Source organism: Dreissena polymorpha, chromosome 4 (assembly GCF_020536995.1).
Source record: "Dreissena polymorpha isolate Duluth1 chromosome 4, UMN_Dpol_1.0, whole genome shotgun sequence".
Taxonomy (NCBI): domain Eukaryota; kingdom Metazoa; phylum Mollusca; class Bivalvia; order Myida; family Dreissenidae; genus Dreissena; species Dreissena polymorpha.
The window spans coordinates 132,437,355-132,456,496 of NC_068358.1; the positions used below are offsets into that span (position 1 = coordinate 132,437,355).

General features: G+C 35.4%; 2 protein-coding genes across 2 annotated transcripts; one reads left to right on the plus strand and one right to left on the minus strand.

The window, feature by feature from the left end:
* Positions 1-3,203: 3,203 nt before the first annotated feature.
* On the plus strand, positions 3,204-3,638 carry LOC127878797 (uncharacterized). The gene has a single exon (XM_052425325.1). It carries the CDS (start codon positions 3,204-3,206, stop codon positions 3,636-3,638), a length of 435 nt encoding a protein of 144 aa, XP_052281285.1.
* Positions 3,639-11,432: 7,794 nt separating this feature from the next.
* On the minus strand, positions 11,433-18,493 carry LOC127876558 (uncharacterized). The gene is made up of 6 exons (XM_052421883.1): positions 18,335-18,493; positions 13,888-14,223; positions 13,345-13,490; positions 12,728-12,957; positions 12,251-12,411; positions 11,433-11,959 (listed from the first exon to the last, which is right to left on the minus strand). Exons 2-6 carry the CDS (start codon positions 14,216-14,218, stop codon positions 11,862-11,864), a joined length of 966 nt encoding a protein of 321 aa, XP_052277843.1. The 5' UTR covers positions 14,219-14,223; positions 18,335-18,493; the 3' UTR covers positions 11,433-11,861.
* Between the last annotated feature and the right edge of the window lie 649 nt (positions 18,494-19,142).

The following is a 19,142-nucleotide window of genomic DNA, read 5'->3' on the forward strand; positions in this document are numbered from 1 at the left end:
GAGTTAAGTCGATATATGAAGCGATTTAAATACGAAATAAACGCTAATCACCTTGTTACTGATATGGCTGGAAAGTGAGCGTCATTAAAAAATAAACAGAAGTAATAACGGGTATTAGACGGCGAAAAATAACCGTCTCGGTATGTCCATCGCCATCTTGACTATCACGTGATTACCCCCTCTGGTATTGCTTTCCCGGTGGCTATGGTAAGAGATCGCCGAACACCTCAATGTAAATTATTTAGGTTGAGGCATTTCATGTTTTATTAACCTTAATACGAAAAACGAAACGAAAAGAGTGTGTTCATGTATATAGTGTTGATAGATATATGTTATATTGGCATGTAACCGAATGTAACCGGTAGCCAGTCTATTATATGTTGTACAAGATTTATGTCCCTTTTGTACTCTTCGTAATAAAGTAATCAACATGGTAGCAGCGTAGTGGGAATTTTCTCGACAGAAAACAGAAAAATAGACACTGTTTCCGACCTTTGATCGAATATTGATCAACGCAAGAAGAAAGATGGCAGAATCGTCATTCAGACTGCCTAGTTTGCTGAACGTCACCGACGGCAATGTGACGGAGAACTTCAAGAAGTGGAAGCGGGAATTCGAAGTCTACATGACGGCAACCGGATCTGACAAAAAGGACGCTAAGGTGCGTGTCGCAATACTTCTGCACTGTGCAGGACCAAATATCCTTGACATATGTGATCAGGCAACGTGGGAAGACCCGGATCACAAAAACGATCCCGTCAAGGTCCTGCAAATGATATAAATCTATTGTAACCCCCGTAAAAAATGAAGTTCTTGAATCGCACAGATTCTGGTCAACGCCTGTCCAAGAGCCATTTGACAATTTCTTAACAGAGTTAAGAAAACGAGCCTCAACCTGCAACTTCAAGGACACTGACAGAATGATCCGTGATAAGATAGTATTTACCACATCAGGTAAATTACAAGAACTATTATTAAGAGAAGACGACCTTGATTTAAACAAAGCGGTCAAATTATGTCGAGCATATGAACAATCATTGAAACATGTCCAGGAAATAAGAGACAAAGATGTAAACAAAGTACAGCAAAGTACAGCCAGATCAAAAAAGAACACTGTGCGAAGCAAAACAAGCTACCAACCAAAGCCGCAATCACAGCCGTGTGATTTCTGCGGTAAACTCCATGCACCGAAAAAGGAAGAATGCCCTGCATGGGGTTAGAAATGTTCCAAATGCGGACACATGAATCATTTCCAAGCTAAATGCAGAACTAACGTTCACATGGTCCAAGATGAAAATGATGAACTTGAAAGTGATGAATTCTGGTTAGCACAATTTGACTCTAGAACCCGAGTAATAGCTACAATGGTAGTAAATGACTGTAATGTGAAATTTCAAGTCGACACAGGTGCTGAGATCAACACGATTAACCAGAAATTTGTGAGAAAATCACAGGTCAAAGGTAACGCGTCTACACTAAGAATGTGGAACAAAACGACGATGAAACCACTTGGTGAAGTGACACTTCCTGTAAAAAATCCAAAAACTGACAGTATTTATGATGTCAGATTCATCGTTGTCCCGAACGACTTCCAAAACCTGTTAGGGTTGAAAACGGTGCAAGAAATTAACCTTATAAACATTAACACAGATGCCTTTGTGGGGAAAGTTGAAAAAGATCTTGGTGATCTAGGTGAAGCTAAGCTCTACGTAGAAGAAGATGCCAAACCAGTTGTTTTGCCAGCACGAAAGATACCAATCGCCATCCAAGGCCAAGTGAAACAAGAACTTGACAAGCTTGTAGAAAGAGGTATTCTTGTTCCAGTCGAAGAGCCTACTGAATGGGTGAACCAGATGGCCGTGGTACGAAAATATTCAGGGAGCCTGCGTATCTGCTTAGACCCCCAACCTCTAAACAAAGTGCTGAAAAGAGAGCGGTACAGACTTACCACATTTGATGATGTCTTGCCAAATCTCAACCAGGCAAAGTTGTTCACCAAAATGGATGTCAAAGAAGCATTCTGGCATGTGCGATTAGATGAAGAGTCGAGCAAGCTCACAACGATGATAACCCCTTTTGGACGATTCCGATGGTCAAGATTACCATTTGGGCTATGTGTATCAAGTGATATCTTTGCGAGAAAACTAAACGAAGCTTTGAACGGTCTTGGAGGCATTTTTGTGATCGCAGATGATATCATCGTCGTTGGCTGCGGTGAAACAGAACAATCAGCAAAGTCGGACAATGACCGCAAACTGAAATCACTTGCCAAACGATGCTCAGAACAGAACATTATTCTGAATGAAGAAAAGACAAAGGTCGGAAAAGAAGTGATCTTTCATGGACACAGAATAACAGACAAAGGTGTTTTGCCCGATGAGAACAAAGTGTTTCTTCATTTTGTCAATCACTTGATGACTGGTTGCCGCTGTCAGTAAATCCACTTCGATGAAGCTTGAGTGGTAGTCTACGACGACGAGATATAACCTGTTATGTATTTGGAACAAGTCCGATCCGATCTTGTCCCAAGGTCGTAGTCCATCTTCATGGACACAGAATAACAGACAAAGGTGTTTTGCCCGATGAGAGCAAAGTGTTTCTTCATTTTTTCAATCACTTGCTGACTGGTTGCCGCTGTCAGTAAATCCACTTCGATGAAGCTTGAGTGGTAGTCTACGACGACGAGATATAACCTGTTCTGTATTTGGAACAAGTCCGATCCGACCTTGTCCCAAGGTCGTAGTCCATCACTATGTTGTTTCAACTTTTCCTGTTGAGGGGGAGGTTTTCTGTCCTCACACTGTACACATTTTTTCGTGAACTCTTTCAGTTCTGCTCTCATACCCGGCCAGAAGATCGTTCCGCGGGCTCTTCTGTCCATACTATCATAACCTAGATGTGCTTTGTGCAGTCTTTGCAGCATTTCTTTTCTCAGGCTTTTTGGAATAACTATTGCTTCACCTTTGAAGATCACTCCATCTTGCACACTGAGAGTATCTTTGAGAGGGTGATATTGTCCGAGTTCAGCACTAATGCCGAAAAAAAGTGACATTAGTGCTGAACTCGGACAATAGCACCCTCTCAGAGATACTCTCAGTGTGCAAGATGGGGTGATCTTCAAAGGTGAAGCAATAGTTATTCCAAAAAGCCTGAGAAAAGAAATGCTGCAAAGACTGCACAAAGCACATCTAGGTTATGATAGTATGGACAGAAGTGCCCGCGGAACGATCTTCTGGCCGAGTATGAGAGCAGAACTGAAAGAGTTCACGAAAAAATGTGTACAGTGTGAGGACAGAAAACCTCCCCCTCAACAGGAAAAGTTGAAACAACATAGTGATGGACTACGACCTTGGGACAAGGTCGGATCGGACTTGTTCCAAATACAGAACAGGTTATATCTCGTCGTCGTAGACTACCACTCAAGCTTCATCGAAGTGGATTTACTGACAGCGGCAACCAGTCAGCAAGTGATTGACAAAATGAAGAAACACTTTGCTAGATTCGGAATTCCCAGAGAACTGATAACCGACGGTGGACCCCAGTATATGTCCACAGAATTCCGTAACTTTAACACAGAAGTGGGGTATAAAGCATCACATCACGTCGCCCCACCACTCAGCATCAAATGGTTAAGCTGAGAGTGCTGTGAAAGCCATGAAGACACTGATCATCAAGTGCCACGAGTCGCGTACGGACCCGATGGAGGCGATCCTGGAACAACGAAACACCCCTCGTGCCGACACCAAGAGGAGTCCAGCTGAGATGATGATGAATCGAAAGCTTCGCACCATGGTACCTTCGCGCGTGAAAGCAGAGCCAAGTTGTGAATCGCGAGTGAATCGTAAGAAATCGGTGAAAAAAATGGTTCGATCAAAAAGCGCACGATCAACCAAAAGTAAAAATCGGTCAATCAGTGTATTTCCATAAGCAGAGCAAAAAGCCCTGGCAGAAAGGCATAGTTGAAAATATCAATGGTGATCGATATATTGTGCGTAGTGAAGAAAGTGGGCTGTATGCCAGAAATCGCGTTCATATCCGTCCGACAAAAGTCGAAATGCAGATTCGCGAGCAATCTCCGCCTCGTTATGGCAATATGAATTCTGAAACTCGTAATCAAAGCGCGCCAAAGACGCATGAAACTACTCGTATGACTGCAACATCTTCAGCAGGCAACACGACAGCAGCCTCTGAATCAGAACCAACAGCAGCTTCGGTATCCGGCCCGAGCAGATACAACCTAAGGCCCCGCGGAAACATTCAAAGACCCCATTGTCTTGAGGGTTTTGTGTGAATCAATGAATAGTTTTCATATGTCTAAGACTGAAGATAAGATTTAAGGAAAGAGATTCTAGCTACCAGCTTGATAATTTGATCAGAGTTTTAAAATGTCAAGAAATGACAAACTGTTTGAACATGTTTAATTCTAGTCAAGTTAGTAAAATACAAACTGTTTGAACATTTTTAATTCTAGTCAAGTTTGTAAAAGTTTATATGTTAAGACTGTTCTAAGAGTGATTACTATTGTTAAGTGATCTTAGTTTTATAAGTTAAGACTATTTTTAGAGTTAAAACCATTGTCATGATCATTTAATTGATATCGTAAACGGATCTTAATAATATTGTTGTTAAAGAAAGAGGGATGTTGATAGATATATGTTATATTGGCATGTAACCGAATGTAACCGGTAGCCAGTCTATTATATGTTGTACAAGATTTATGTCCCTTTTGTTCTCTTCGTAATAAAGTAATCAACATATAGCTCCACCAGGTGCTAAAAAGGAGATTGCCCTCACTTAAATATTCATCTTGAAGATAGTTTAAGATCGTTCAAGGGTTGTGCCATGTTCATTTTTGCAAGATTTAGATAAACAGATAGCATCCGGAATTTGCCTATATTCGAAACTCATGCTTTGATATTCGCGGCTTCATACGTGTTAGGACAGTTCAGAAATCGATATTATAACAATGTTTACAAAAGTAACATATATAACAAATGTTTTGAATCAAATTCGTGAAAGGGTTTATTTTATTTTATTATCTATTTATTTATTTGTTTGTAATAATTCGATTTATTTATATGTTGCCGATGCAAAACAATGGTATGCTAAATCAACACATGCACAATTTGTGTATATATTTTGTAAATTACATCATATTTTTATATTAAAGAATTCTTTACATGTTATCCCAAGGCAGTCTATTTTGGGGTATTTGTGACAGAATATACCGTAAGAAAAAATGATAGAGACTAAAACCGAAAAGTAACATATCAGATAAATGGCATGGTTGTGATAACATTAGTAGATGGTACACCCTGGTAGACATTGCTCAAAGGATAAGTTGTTAAAATTAACTTAAGTTACTTTAAAGTAAACATAATTTTGCATAATTTTCCTCATTGAAAATCATTAACCGAACGTAATGGGCTATATTAAAATAACCATTTTATATGGCCTGTATACTCGCGGCTGTACACATCCTCGATATTGTTATATTTTCAGCCTTCAGAGGTTGGTAGCGGTATTGCTATTATATTATTTTTGTATATACACATGTAATGAGAATTCAATACTGCTCCAGCAGCTGGAGTGCCACTTCTTTATATTGAATTGCACAACAGTTTGATGTGTGCTGCGTGGATGCAGTAGCGTCTATCCCAGTACACATCTTCGATGTTGTTATATTTTCAGCCTTCAGAGGCTGGTAGCGGTTTTGTTATTTTTATTATTTTTGTATATAATGAGAATTCAATCCTGCTCCAGAAGCTGGAGTTTCACTTCTTTATATTGAATAATTATACCAGTGCTGGCGGAGGGGCTCGAGATGATCATAACGTTCACGGCGCTATAAGCTCAATATCGTTTGTCAGGAGTATTAAGTTGTGGTTTTTAACTCACTATTGCGTAATTAATATATGTAGTTATTAATTAATAGGCGAAATAAAAAAGGTACAACAGATAAAGCTTGTACTTTCTATTTTATTGTATCAGTGAATAAAACTCGTCTAGTGCATTCTCTGTTATAACCGACTCGAATCAGATAAATCATTCTAAAAACAGCGCGCGAAAACTTTCTGCAAATTCGTGTTTCGATACTAATTTTACTTGCAAAAAGATGTTCAACAACATTTTATTAATTTTAAAAAATCCACACGAAAAGTAAATGCTGAATTTAGATCTTATACTTAATACAATAAGAACGAAATTCCAATTTAAATAATTATTTACAGAAAGATGATAAAATTTAAGTCCCATAAACACTCAAAATCAACGAATATTTCGTTAAATATTTCGTATTTCGTATAGGCTATTGCTTTAAAGTGATATTATGGGCATTTCTCACTGTTGAATTGAGCTAAAAAGAATTAACAGGTCAAAAGAGTAAGTTAAAAGGTGGTTACTGACCAATTATCAGCAACTCATCTTGCTACCAGTTGTTTATTAAAATATATTTTATATTTGATATTTTACGTGATCCACACATTTACGTAAGGCGAAATGATCCTAAAAACAAAATTGTGTCTTTGTGTCGTATGAACGAATCTGCTCTAAATCTAAATTTAGGTTCAAATCGTATATGCATGACCAGTTGTCAAACGAAAGTACGGTTGATATTCAAATGCATTATGTTTCTCTTTCCGGGATATTGTTTTAGTATGTTGATGCTGTATTAACAAATATAAGTGTATATGAAGTGAAAACACCAAAAATAAACAACGGTTGCGATAGACACCTATAAACTGTTAGATGCCCTTAATATCACTTTGAGGAACAGTGATTTTTTATGGGTTAACTTAATTTAACGAAAGAATTTACGAAATATTCGTTTATTTTGAGTCTTTATCATGGGGCTTTAAAACACCATTTATGTACATACTTCCCAGCAAACACCCGACGTTGAATAGACGTCGAATATTGGTTGAATTTCGGTCGCGATGTCGGCAACCAAAATAAAATGTTGATTCAACGTTAGAATGGCGACGTTTAAACAACGTCGGAAAAAGACGTCTATACGACGTTGTTTTTTGGTCATAAAATAACTATGTTGAAGAAATGTCTACCCAACTGGCACGTAACGTTCAAATAACGTTATGCTTAAGTTCTATTTAGGTTATGATCACACAGAACGTTCCCAGAACGTTGTAACAAAAATCAAAATGTCAGTATTCGTAACTTGTGTTGTGAACGTTATCGGAAACCCAAATTTTAACGTTACATTCCTAACGTTCGCAGAACGTTGTAAGAACGTGTAAAAATAACACAATATAAACATGTACATTAAATATTTTTTCATAAAGAATTTAACGTTTTTTTTTGTTTTGTTTTTACAAAATACGCTTATAAGTAGATTTGCATTTTGACCCGTTTGTGTATCTTCGAATGTTTGCAAGCGCAATTCTCTTGTTATCTAAAAATAAACCAGCAGATCTCCCGCGTGCGCGCCACTCGATTCCTTTGTTCACTGACCTACTGGCTAATTGGATTTTCAAACTGTGCTGTTATTGAATGTAAACACTTTTGTTCAATAATAAGAGAAGTTGGAACCTACAATCGACGATAAACAAGAGTTTGCGAGGTAGGTTTTTATTGTTATATCAGTTTGTAATATTACAATTGATATCATTATGCACTTGCTTTAAATTCAAATTCGGAATTATGGGGAAACTCGTACGATGGAGACTTCGTACCACTTTTGAATATACTACGTTCACTTAGTCAATTTTGGTAGCAATTTGTTGTTGAAAACATTCTTGAAAACACATGTTATTTCGTGAAAAATAAATATGTACACTTGAACACCGTTATTTTGAACACCAATAATCCGAATTAACCGTTAATTGAAAAAGAAATACAATTCAAAAATTTATCTTAACCTCAATGATTATTATTGTTTTGCTCATGTCGGTCCGTCCGTATGTCCGTCCACCAGATGGTTTCCGGATGATAACTCAAGAACACTTAGGCCTAGGATCATGAAACTTCATAGGTACATTGATTATGACTCGCAGATGACCCCTATTGATTTTGAGGTCACTAGGTCAAAGGTCAAGGTCACGGTGACCCGAAATAGTAAAATGGTTTCCGGATGATAACTCAAGAACGCTTATGCCTAGGATCATGAAACTTTATAAGTACATTGATCGTGACTTGCAGATGACCCCTATCAGGGGGTTTTCTGCCTATTTTGGGAAAAGGAGTCTATCCAAATTGGGATTTTTTTATCGACAAAATTGGTCATTTTGGGAATTTTTGCTTCGATGAAACGGCTCATTTGGGAAAAAATTGTGAATTAATCATGCTTAAATAATTCAGTGGTTTAACAAATAAATTTGTTTTTATTTGTTATTTTGTCTTCTTTATGTAAACAGATGCAATATTGGGCATGTTCAACGTTAATTCAAGTACTGCAGTTTTGTTTTTCAGTTACAGTTACACTCTGTGATAAGAACTGAACAGTCAAAACCTTATAGCAAATATTTTTGACCAAAACAAACACTGGTTAGTCACACAAGTTATAAGACACACTTCATTTAATTTTTTTTTTTTTTGGAAATTGGGATTTTTTTTATAATTTCGGTTTGGGATCAGGTCCGTTTGCTTTGGGAGTGCCTCCGTTTTCCGGAGGCGCAGACAGTGCTGAAAAACCCCTGCCTATTGACTTTCAGGTCACTAGGTCAAAGGTCACGGTGACTTGACACATTAAAATGGTTTTTCCGGATGATAACTCAAGAAAGCTTACGCCTAGGATCATGAAACTTCATTTTTAATAATTATGTAAAATGTAGTTTATAAAAAGTGTTTGTTGGGCATGACATGATTAAAATATTGATCTTGTAGGTTAATTTCAAATTTAGTTATGAATTGATACAGTCATAAAATACATCTTTAGTCCCCTACCGGTTTCACCGGAGGGGACTTATGGTTTTGCCTCCGTCCGTCCGTCCGTCACACTTTTCTGGATCCTGCGATAACTTAAAAAGTTCTAAATATTTTTTTCATGAAACTTGGAACATGGATAGCTGGCAATGTGGACATTATGCACGTCATTTCATTTTGTTCTTACGTCAAAAATTGTGGTTGCTATGGCAACAAATAGACTAGAAATAGTGCTGAAAATGGTGTTTTTTCTGGATCCTGCGATAACTTTAAAAGTTCTTAATATTTTTTCATAAAACTTGCAACATGGATAGATGGCAATATGGACATTATGCACGTCATTTCTTTTTGTTCCTACGTCAAAAATTGTGGTTGCTATGGCAACAAATAGACTAGAAATTGTGCTGAAAATGGTGTTTTTTCTCGATCCTGCGATAACTTTAAAAGTTCTTAATATTTTTTCATGAAACTTGCAACGTGGATAGATGACAATATGGACATTATGCACGTTATTTCATTTTGTTCCTACGTAAAAAAAATGTGGTTGCTATGGCAACAAATAGACTAGAAATAGTGCTGAAATTGGTGTTTTTTCTGGATCCTGCGATAACTTTAAAAGATCTTAATATTTTTTCATGAAACTTGCAACATGGATAGATGGCAATATGGACATTATGCACGTCATTTCTTTTTGTTCCTACGTCAAAAAATTGTGGTTGCTATGGAAACAAATAAAAAAATTATTCTGACAATGGTGAAATTTCTGACAATGGTGGAGTCGGTAGGGGACTTTTATTGCTTGGCAATAGTCTTGTTAAATTTAAAGATGTTGTAAGATGTTGATTATTTTACCATGTATGATAGAAATTTGGGTTGCATATATGTGTATGTTCAAGATGACGCATATATGTGTGTTTTCTCGGTGTTATTCATGCGGTACATGTATGTCTTGTCATTTTTTCTCCGTTTTATTTATAAAAAAAAGAACAGTCGGTCATTCTGATATTGTTTGTACTTCCAGGACAACTGGGAAGACACCCGAACAGATCCAGATTCAAGACAAAAAAGAACAACAATGCGATGATATGTATTTGTATAAATTACATTCATGCAATAAACTTGTGTAGAATAAAAATGTAGAATAAAAATATGTTGGATTTCAACCTCAATATGAAAATTAGAGTTAGGTTCGTTTTAGGTTAAATGATAACGTTATTCCGCAACGTTTCGGGAACGTTAAGCGAACCATACATTTTAACGTTGCAAAGTGTTTGAATTTTGGGTGTAAAGTGGTTGAAGTTTGATTGCAAAGTGGTTGTAGAATGGTTGGATTTGGGTCGAAAAATGGTTGAATTTTGGTTGTAACATGACGTTGAATCAACGTCATAAAATGACGTCTAAAAAAACTTTCATTTACAACCAAAATTCAACGGTCATTCAACGTCATGGTACAACGTCTTTTCAACGTCGTTTCAACGTCTATTCAACGTCATATGTTTGCTGGGTTGAGTGTGCTACATGTATTTTTGTTCGCTCATTTATGCTTGTTCACATGCATAGGTTATTATGGTTTACATGCATAGGTAATCATGTTATAATTATCTACGTAGTTATTTGTATAGATCTATATGCAAAATATAAAAAGTACAAAAGATGAAGCATGTATTAACAATTTTATTGCATCAGTGTATAAACCTTGTCGTGTACATTCTCCATTTTAACGGTCTCGGATCCATTTAATGATTCTTAAAATAGCGCACAGTAGCGTTGGGTTAAAACGTGTTTTTCGAATCTTAATTTAATTCATATTTTTTCTCGGATAGAGACATTCTACTTTAAAATGAACATAAACACAAAGATGATAAAATGTACAGTACTGTTTTCAGGTTCATATGTTTATTATTTATGATCGCTAATGGATGTGTGTAAACATGCATTGGTAGTTCTTGTATGGCATGTTGCAATCCTTCCTGTGCGTGTTTGCAAAACCAATGCCACGTTTGTATTATACAATTATAAATAATTATACACCCTTTAGGAAGAACTGTGATTATACTGGAGTCTGTCTGTATTTCTATCCGTAAACACAAGCTTTTCCGGACGCGTTATTCTACATGAATCAACTTACAACATTAAAACGTGCAGGCTTTGTTCCATATTATATACAGCTTTATATCGGAATGTGTTCTTATAACTGTTACGCGTACAGCCTTTCAACTTGCAGGCATTGTTTTATAGGTAGATGTGCATTTGCGATTCCTATATTAAACATTCCAAAAGCTTTGCTCCTTTTTTAAATTAAACATTTTTTAACATAATGAATTTTAAAATGCAATATACTAGTAAATAAAATAACAACTCCGAAATTACAAGATTCCAATTTGTTCTGCATGTAGCATCCATAAGTAGTCCTCGACACGTGTCCTATCATTATGCTCGTGAAGAAAAAACTGGCCTCGCCCTAAGTCTAACACATACGGCAAGAGATGATGATTAAACATGCAAATCGTCTGTTTGTTGTGTTTTTTTTTTCTTTTTTTAACAACAACTTAAAGTATTTTCAAGTTAATTTATTCAATTTATTTCATATAGTTAATAATGTATGCTTAAAGAAATTAAACATAAATTACTCTGTAATAAACATAATTTATGGTTCACAAACACATAACAAAACGATCTAATAAACTTATCTTAACGCATGTTGTCTTTTTATACGATGGCTTGGAGATGAAACCTGAAATAGTTCGTTTACTTTCGCATATTAAAATATACTGCTTTAATATGGACTACACGGTAAATGCAAACAAGGTATACCATTATACGGTTCAATGAATTTACTACTTTTAACACGTTCAATTATAATTAAAGATGCTTCGACTAAAGGGAAATCAATGTACAGAATTCAACCATGCAGCAATTTAAAACATATCGTGCTATGTGTGACTTCTTAGCCCCACGTGTGAATGTAGCGGGCGAACATATGTTTAACGAATGTTGGCAGGAGCGTCACGTTCGAAACGTTCCACATCTGCCATTAGAATGGTACGCAAGTCTGGTTTCATATTCACTATTCTGTCGGCACCTACACGAACAATAGAAAATGGACATTTGAAATAAGTATACTTTGATGTTAAAAAAATATAATATTTTAGTTAAATTATAAATCTATAAACTACGTTAACCAATTTCAACTAAACACTGACCGTAAAGTCATTCATAATATGCTTATTATACAGGAGTCAAAATTTGATCAGATATGTGGAAAAATTAACATTGATATGGCGTATCTGTTTTTCTAAATTCAAACTGGAAATGAAGAACACATGATGTAAATGGCACATGGTCGATGTTCTACAATACTATGCTTCTTTACCCCTTCTGTATGCATGATCCAGTGTCGCCTGTCGGATGTCCGGCATGACTGCGCGCTTTTCCCCGTTCTGTTTGAAATCCTTGTCCAGCATGGCCGCATCGTGCTTCCCTGACATGATGTATGGCATGTTGTCCTGGATAGTCCGGGCATCAATCTCCGGGCTGAAAACGGTTTCACATGTGCAGGTCATACGCAGATAATTGCTTTGCGTTTGTCCAAATTCATAGTTTAATCTATTTGCGTTTGCAATATGACTATCAAAGCTGAGTTTTCAAATTATATATGTATATGTTTAGTATATAGTATTGTATTGTATTATATTATATTGTAGTATATGGCTGCGTAATTCTATGACTTTAATTTAAATTCGTTAATAAACAACTTCAGACAAAGAGGAAAGCGGAGAAAAGTCGAGATTTCTGATTGTCAATCTAGTAAGTTTAATTTGAACTCGTCTCTTTAACATCAGAATTTCACCTTGGTTTGTCGTAGAAAGAGTGATGCGTTTTTCCCTGTGACAGAATTTCATACAGTTGTCCGATATAACTGTCTGCAGCAGTATAATCATGTTTATGCTCTGAGCGAACGGCTGCCCACTCGAGGGTTTTCTTTTTCATGTCATCCCTCGCAGTCTGCATTACACCCGGTGGACAGGCTGCAGCTTGCTGTTGGAACAGAATCAGCTGGGTCTCCAAGACGGCTTGTACCTGCAAGCAAACAGTTACATCCATTTTCATTGTGGTCATTGCCAAATGACGATGCGCCTGTTGCCCTAGGAACCTACTAAGCAAGCTTACAATAAGTAGTAATTTTAGAAAAGTTGAAGTATAATTTAGTTGAAAATTAAACACAAGAGCATTATTGCACTGAATAGCTACCATGCTTACGAGCTTGATAAATATGGTAAAAAACACAAGTAACATCCTTTAAGGTCAACGAGTCAATTATTACATATCGACATAGACTAAACAAGTAACATATTTAGCCAAAGGTGCGCAACAACTAGAACTTAATTCATGAAAGAACGCTGTACTATTCTGATAGTCTTAATATGAAACAATAACGACATAAGTCCTCAGAATATTGCAACGCACATCCTCGTCCGATTTTCTTGTCTGGTCCGGCATGTATATGTTTGACTTTGGTAATTTGGTCTTCTGCCCTACGTCTTCTCGCCTTTCGAACTCCTCTACGATGGCCACCAGGTTGCCATATACACTGAACAGCATTTGTTTGCTCGCTGTAGACCGCAAAAAATAAATCAGATTCAAAGATAACTATATTATTGTTCATGTACTTTGCTGATTTGTATTTTTCTTCATGCTAACACAAATGTGTCTTACATATAAAACATAATATGTGGTTTTGTTCTGACAGTTCAACCTGAATAGATTAATAAAAAGGTGTATTTCGTCATAGGTTACATAGAATGATTCACGTAAATTTAAATTTATTTTTATAAACAAGTTACAGAAGTAAATTATTTATGGGGATAAAAGAACTATGATATGCTTTCTTATACAATGGATAACACATAAAGAGCAAGCCTTTATATCCATTATGGTCCTTTCCGCAAAACGCGTACAAAGATTAATTAAATACAGTAATTGACAAAAATAAGGAACATGTATACGTACCTTCCAGTGATCTCTGAATTTGGTCTTGTCTCTGATGATGCCCTGAATATCGTGATTCGGAGGAAGCTTTCGGGGTATTTCCACCTCCGCTTGTGTGCGGATAACCTCGAGATGCTGCTTTATCATCATCCCAGTCCATGTTTTGCTGACTTGTGTTTCCAGTATGAGCTGCCGATGTGTTTTTCCCCTTCTCTGTCATAATCTTAGCCCATTCGGCACCTGTTGGTTTGGTTGCTCGATCAACATTTGGTGGCTGTCCTGTGTTTGTTTTAGGATTGCTGGGGACGTTAGCCCCATAAGCTTGGTTTGAAGTGCGCCACGGATCGGCCATTTTCGCTAAAATAATGATGAAGTTTTTTTTCATACGCTGCTGTTAAAATATAGCCATAAAATAGTTTAGAAAAAAATCCCTGCGCGCAAAAAAAAACTTTATCACATGCTTAGTGTTGTTTTTTTATTCATATCGATGAGAAATCATTGAAATCCATTTGACATGACTGTAAACTATTGCTTATCATTTTTTATTTGTGTGAGAAGATCTTAATGTATGTGCGAAATTCACACGAAATCTGTTAAGAAGTTTTACAAATTAAACTGCATAATATTTTCAAGCTACAGAAAGTATAACTTATACTGACAATATACATGTATTCATGTAAAAAATAAATGTAAAATGAATAATGCTTAATTGAGTTAAGCTGGAGAATACAGTCGTCTGTATTGTTATTGTTTGAACTATTATCTCTTATTAAAAATTTACTATGATCTAGTTACAGTAGTAAGGCTGTAAAATATTTTTTATCAAACTTCCCAATCTTATTTGTTTCAGAAATGACTGGCTAAAATTCACAATTATAGGTTTCCACAAACAACATCGATGAATTTCAAAATGTGTGTAATTTCCACATCCAGATCTATAAGATTCTTTATTTTAGATTAACTTACGTAAGCATACTATTGAAGACATTTGTGTACTCAATTTTAATGTATTTTTTGCGAAAAAACAAAAACACACATTACCCCATTTTAATCAAATCCATGCATTTTTTTCACAATCCAAAGGGTCCCGACCTCTTTCCCTAATGGTATAAACACACTGATATATGCTATCCTGTTATGGAAAACCTTTGTTTTAATGGAGACATTTTCTTAAGTTCTTATATGAAGTTTTTTTTTCCTAATTAAGTCTTCAATTCTATATACTTAGTCTTAAACAGTCCTATATATGTACACTAATCATGTGATACTATTTCTTAATACGACTCCTCATTAAAACTTTGCTGCTAATTATGTACCTAGTTTTACTAAATTTAAATGGGTTGTGTTCATTTAAAACGTGCAATATAAAAACATTAAAAAGCTTTAACATACTTTTTTATTATTTGTGAGCGTTAATGTAGAGGCAATTTTGCAAATCAGTATGGGCTTAACTACGCTAGGAACCGTAACCCGTGACTGCCTGTGTGGATAACTGCAGTAAAATTAAGCAGACGACGAATGCTAGGCTAGGAGCGTCTGCTCTAACCACCGTATCTGCCTGTTTATAGGTCCCACTGGTACACTACATAGTGTGTATGTATTCAAAAGTAGTTAACAGCTTGTAAGACAACGTTGGCCAGTTTAGTGTTTATCATTGAAATCTGTACATTTTGGCTGCTTTCAGGAAAAACGGGGCTTAATGCATGTCAAATAAGATTAGCCTGTGCACACTGATTAGCTGTATCAATGATTTGGAAAAAAAACAACACATTTCGATTCTGTGCTTTAAGACACACTATTTATAAATTTTAATTGGTTGTGGTCATTTCAAACTTGCGATATAAAAAGCTATCACATAATTTTGAAAACTGAGTTGCGTCTAAGATTATACTACAGCGAACAAATTCAGTGCCTTCAGCGCTTTGATTAAGATAAATTGCCGAGCGTTTTCATGGGTTTCGTTATCTTCGAGTTACAAATCCCATGGCGTTACTTCGTGAAATGACTTCGTTCACGTCAATTAATGCCACGTTACCTATCAACTTTAAAATATTGTTCAATAATAAAAGTTCTTGAGATAAACGGGATGCTTTTTTAAACGCTGTGATTTTTTTCAGAATGTTCGTATTCATGGAATATTAAAAAAATAAAGGCTTATAATAATTTATAGTTTACTTTTGCAAACAAATCAGTTTGTTTACAACAGAAAGTTTAAATAAAATAGCCGTTATGAATTAAACACTAATGTGGAAACGAACTACGTTTTTTGTTTCAAACAAATTTCAAAATTGCGATGCAATGGTTCAATATGTAGGCACAAATTGTATAGGGGCGTACAATACATAAATACGGAATCAAATTATATCGTACCGTTTTTGCAGAATTACTTAGGACGATGCATGTATGCCCATTAATATGTCCACTATATACATGTAAATATAAAGTATGCCCTTTTACAATATTAGAGATGCAGAACCTGTAAAATAATAACCTTGTTTTGTAAAACAAAAATGCTTACGCGTAGAAAGATAAATGTTAAAAATAAAAGAATCGAAGTTATCTTAAAACGTGTTTTATTGCTAATTAATATGGCCCATTATTAGTATGTTAGTTTACATTTCGCTGGTTATCCGATTGTTGTCTATGATTAACGCCGTAGTCGTTGTGCCTGAGCATCGGTTAAAGGGACCGTCAACCGCGATTGACGAAAAAAAAAAGAAAAGTTCTAAAATACCGTATTTTTTACAACTATTAGTTTATATTGATCAAAATATCACGACTGGTATATTACATTACTTGAAAAAACGTTCATATTTTCAGTATATCCGGTAATACAATTTCGCGGTGTGAAATCGAAAGTACATCGCGAAAATAGGTGACATAACGATATACACACTATTAATAACGCAAGTAGATTGATAATTTTATATAAAAAATATATACAATTCACCACGCATGCACAATTTGCATTCCTGGGTTTACCAAGTGACAATGATGATCAATCTACTTGCGTTATTAATAGTTAACTGGTAGTTACCTAGTACCTGTACCCAGTAACATTTATTATCGGATAGACTGAAAATATGAAAACTTAACAACTTTTTTCAAGTTATGTAATATACCAGTCGTGATATTTTAATCAATATAAACTAATTATTGTAAAAAATACGGTATTTTAGAACTTTTCTTTTTTCGTCAATCGCGGTTGAGTGTCCCTTTAACATGATTTTTTCGATAATTGCGCTAAATGTCTCAGGGTATATTTCCGGACATAAACGTCAGAAAAGGTTGGCGTAACTTGTCATTCATAATGATGAAGATTTCCAATGAAATAGTTAAGCAAAAATTCACTGCGCGCGATACAAAATTTTCTGTATTACATGCTGCGTGGTTTTTCAGTAAAAATATTTATGAGAAATCAATGTACTAGTAATCATTTTGACTACACATTAATTTAAACTTTTGTACAACACATTATATTTATACGAGAAGAAGGTCATATATCTGCGAAATAAACGTAGGGAAGAACGCTGTAAAAATGTTATAATTATTATTTCATCCCATCATCTCTTTACACGTATCTTCTAAGGACACATTGGAGGTTTGTTTTGGTCAAATTTGGGTTGAAATTCGGCCACTTTTTCACAAGTTGAAACTAAGTAAATATAATATTGAAAACATTTTTATTCTCAATTTTAAAGTATTCTTAGCCAAAACACAGCAACACCCCTTTCCCAATTTTAGTCAAAACGAAGCATTTTTCCCAATAAAAAGGGCCGGGACGCAATTCCCAAAATGGAAAAAACTGATATATGATATCATATTTAGGAAAACGTTTGTCTTTATGTTAAGATTCTATTGTACAACCAAGTTGAGGGATTTCAATATATTTTGAAAACCAGGAGTCAAATGACGCCATGCGTTAAATGGTCAGGGGTTCAATAAAATGTTCAGGGGTCAAATGAAGTTGTCAGGTGTCAAAATGCTGATGTCAATAGTAATTTTATTTCTGATATTTGCTAGAAAGTCCACACATGTTGACAATGGTATGATACAAATTATATTTTGGAGTAAGCTTCTTGGTAACATTTGCTTCAACATGATGCAAAGGACATTATTTGCAGGAGTCAATAGCGAGAAATTTCAAAATGCTTGCATCAAAAAGCTTGATTCTGCTTCAATTGAAATCCCTGAAGTTGAATTTAGTTTTCTCATAATTAAGGGATCTTAGTCGTAATTGTTAGATACTTAGCCCTTATAATGTAAGCTTGTCATGGGATACTATGTCTAAAAACGACTTATGTTGGGTTCAACTTTCTAACAATACACCTTGTTTTACTGCATGAATACTTTAGTTTAATACTTGTATAATTAATGTAGTTTTATTTTTTCGTAATGAATTATTTATATAAATTCATCATCACTGTAAATAGTTTTAGAAATAAGCAGTGTAAACTAAAAAACTTGCCTTTGCTTAGTTTGTACCCACTGTTTTATTCCAGCCTTTATGACATGTAATCCTGCAGACGAGAACTAACCGCGCTCGCATGGGTTTACTATATATATACTTTAATTTTCGTTTTGGAGACCAGCAAAATAGGCCAAGCAAAACAAATTTGGATTGGCAGTACATTTTCCTTGTTAAAATATGTACCGCAAGTATTGTCGCTGAGTTATTATGTTTTAAAAATAGAGTACGGCAAGCTTGGTGCTTATCTTGTCCCCCCCCCCCCCCCCATGATAACCTTTATCTTTATCCAATACTCACATAGTATTCCCTGTGAAAATCATTGTCACATCTTATTAGCGGCAATAAAAATATAGTTATACAGACAACAATGCGTTAGTAGACAGTGTAAATATTTAACCCATTTATGCCTAACGTCTAGAAAAAAAGGCCTTGGCAAACGCCGCAGACCCAGATGAGACGTCGTATGATGCGGCGTCTCATCAGGGTCTGCGCTGTTTGCTTTAAGGAATTTCTGTAAGAAATATTCTAAATATAAAAATAGATATACTAGACATCCCTAATTTTGGAAATAAATTGATCAAATTTAGAAGGATGAGAGAGTCCACTAGGCATAAATGGGTTAAATCAGCCGTTGCTGTTGTTTTTTGCACTAGACTTATTATATGTGTGATTAGTAGAAAATTATATAAACTTAATGCGGCAAATGGAAACGTGTAAGCGTGATTGATTTATTCTCAATTCGTATGTTTTAAATTGATATTACTTTACTGATGATTAGTTATATGAATCATAATGTTTCGCTATC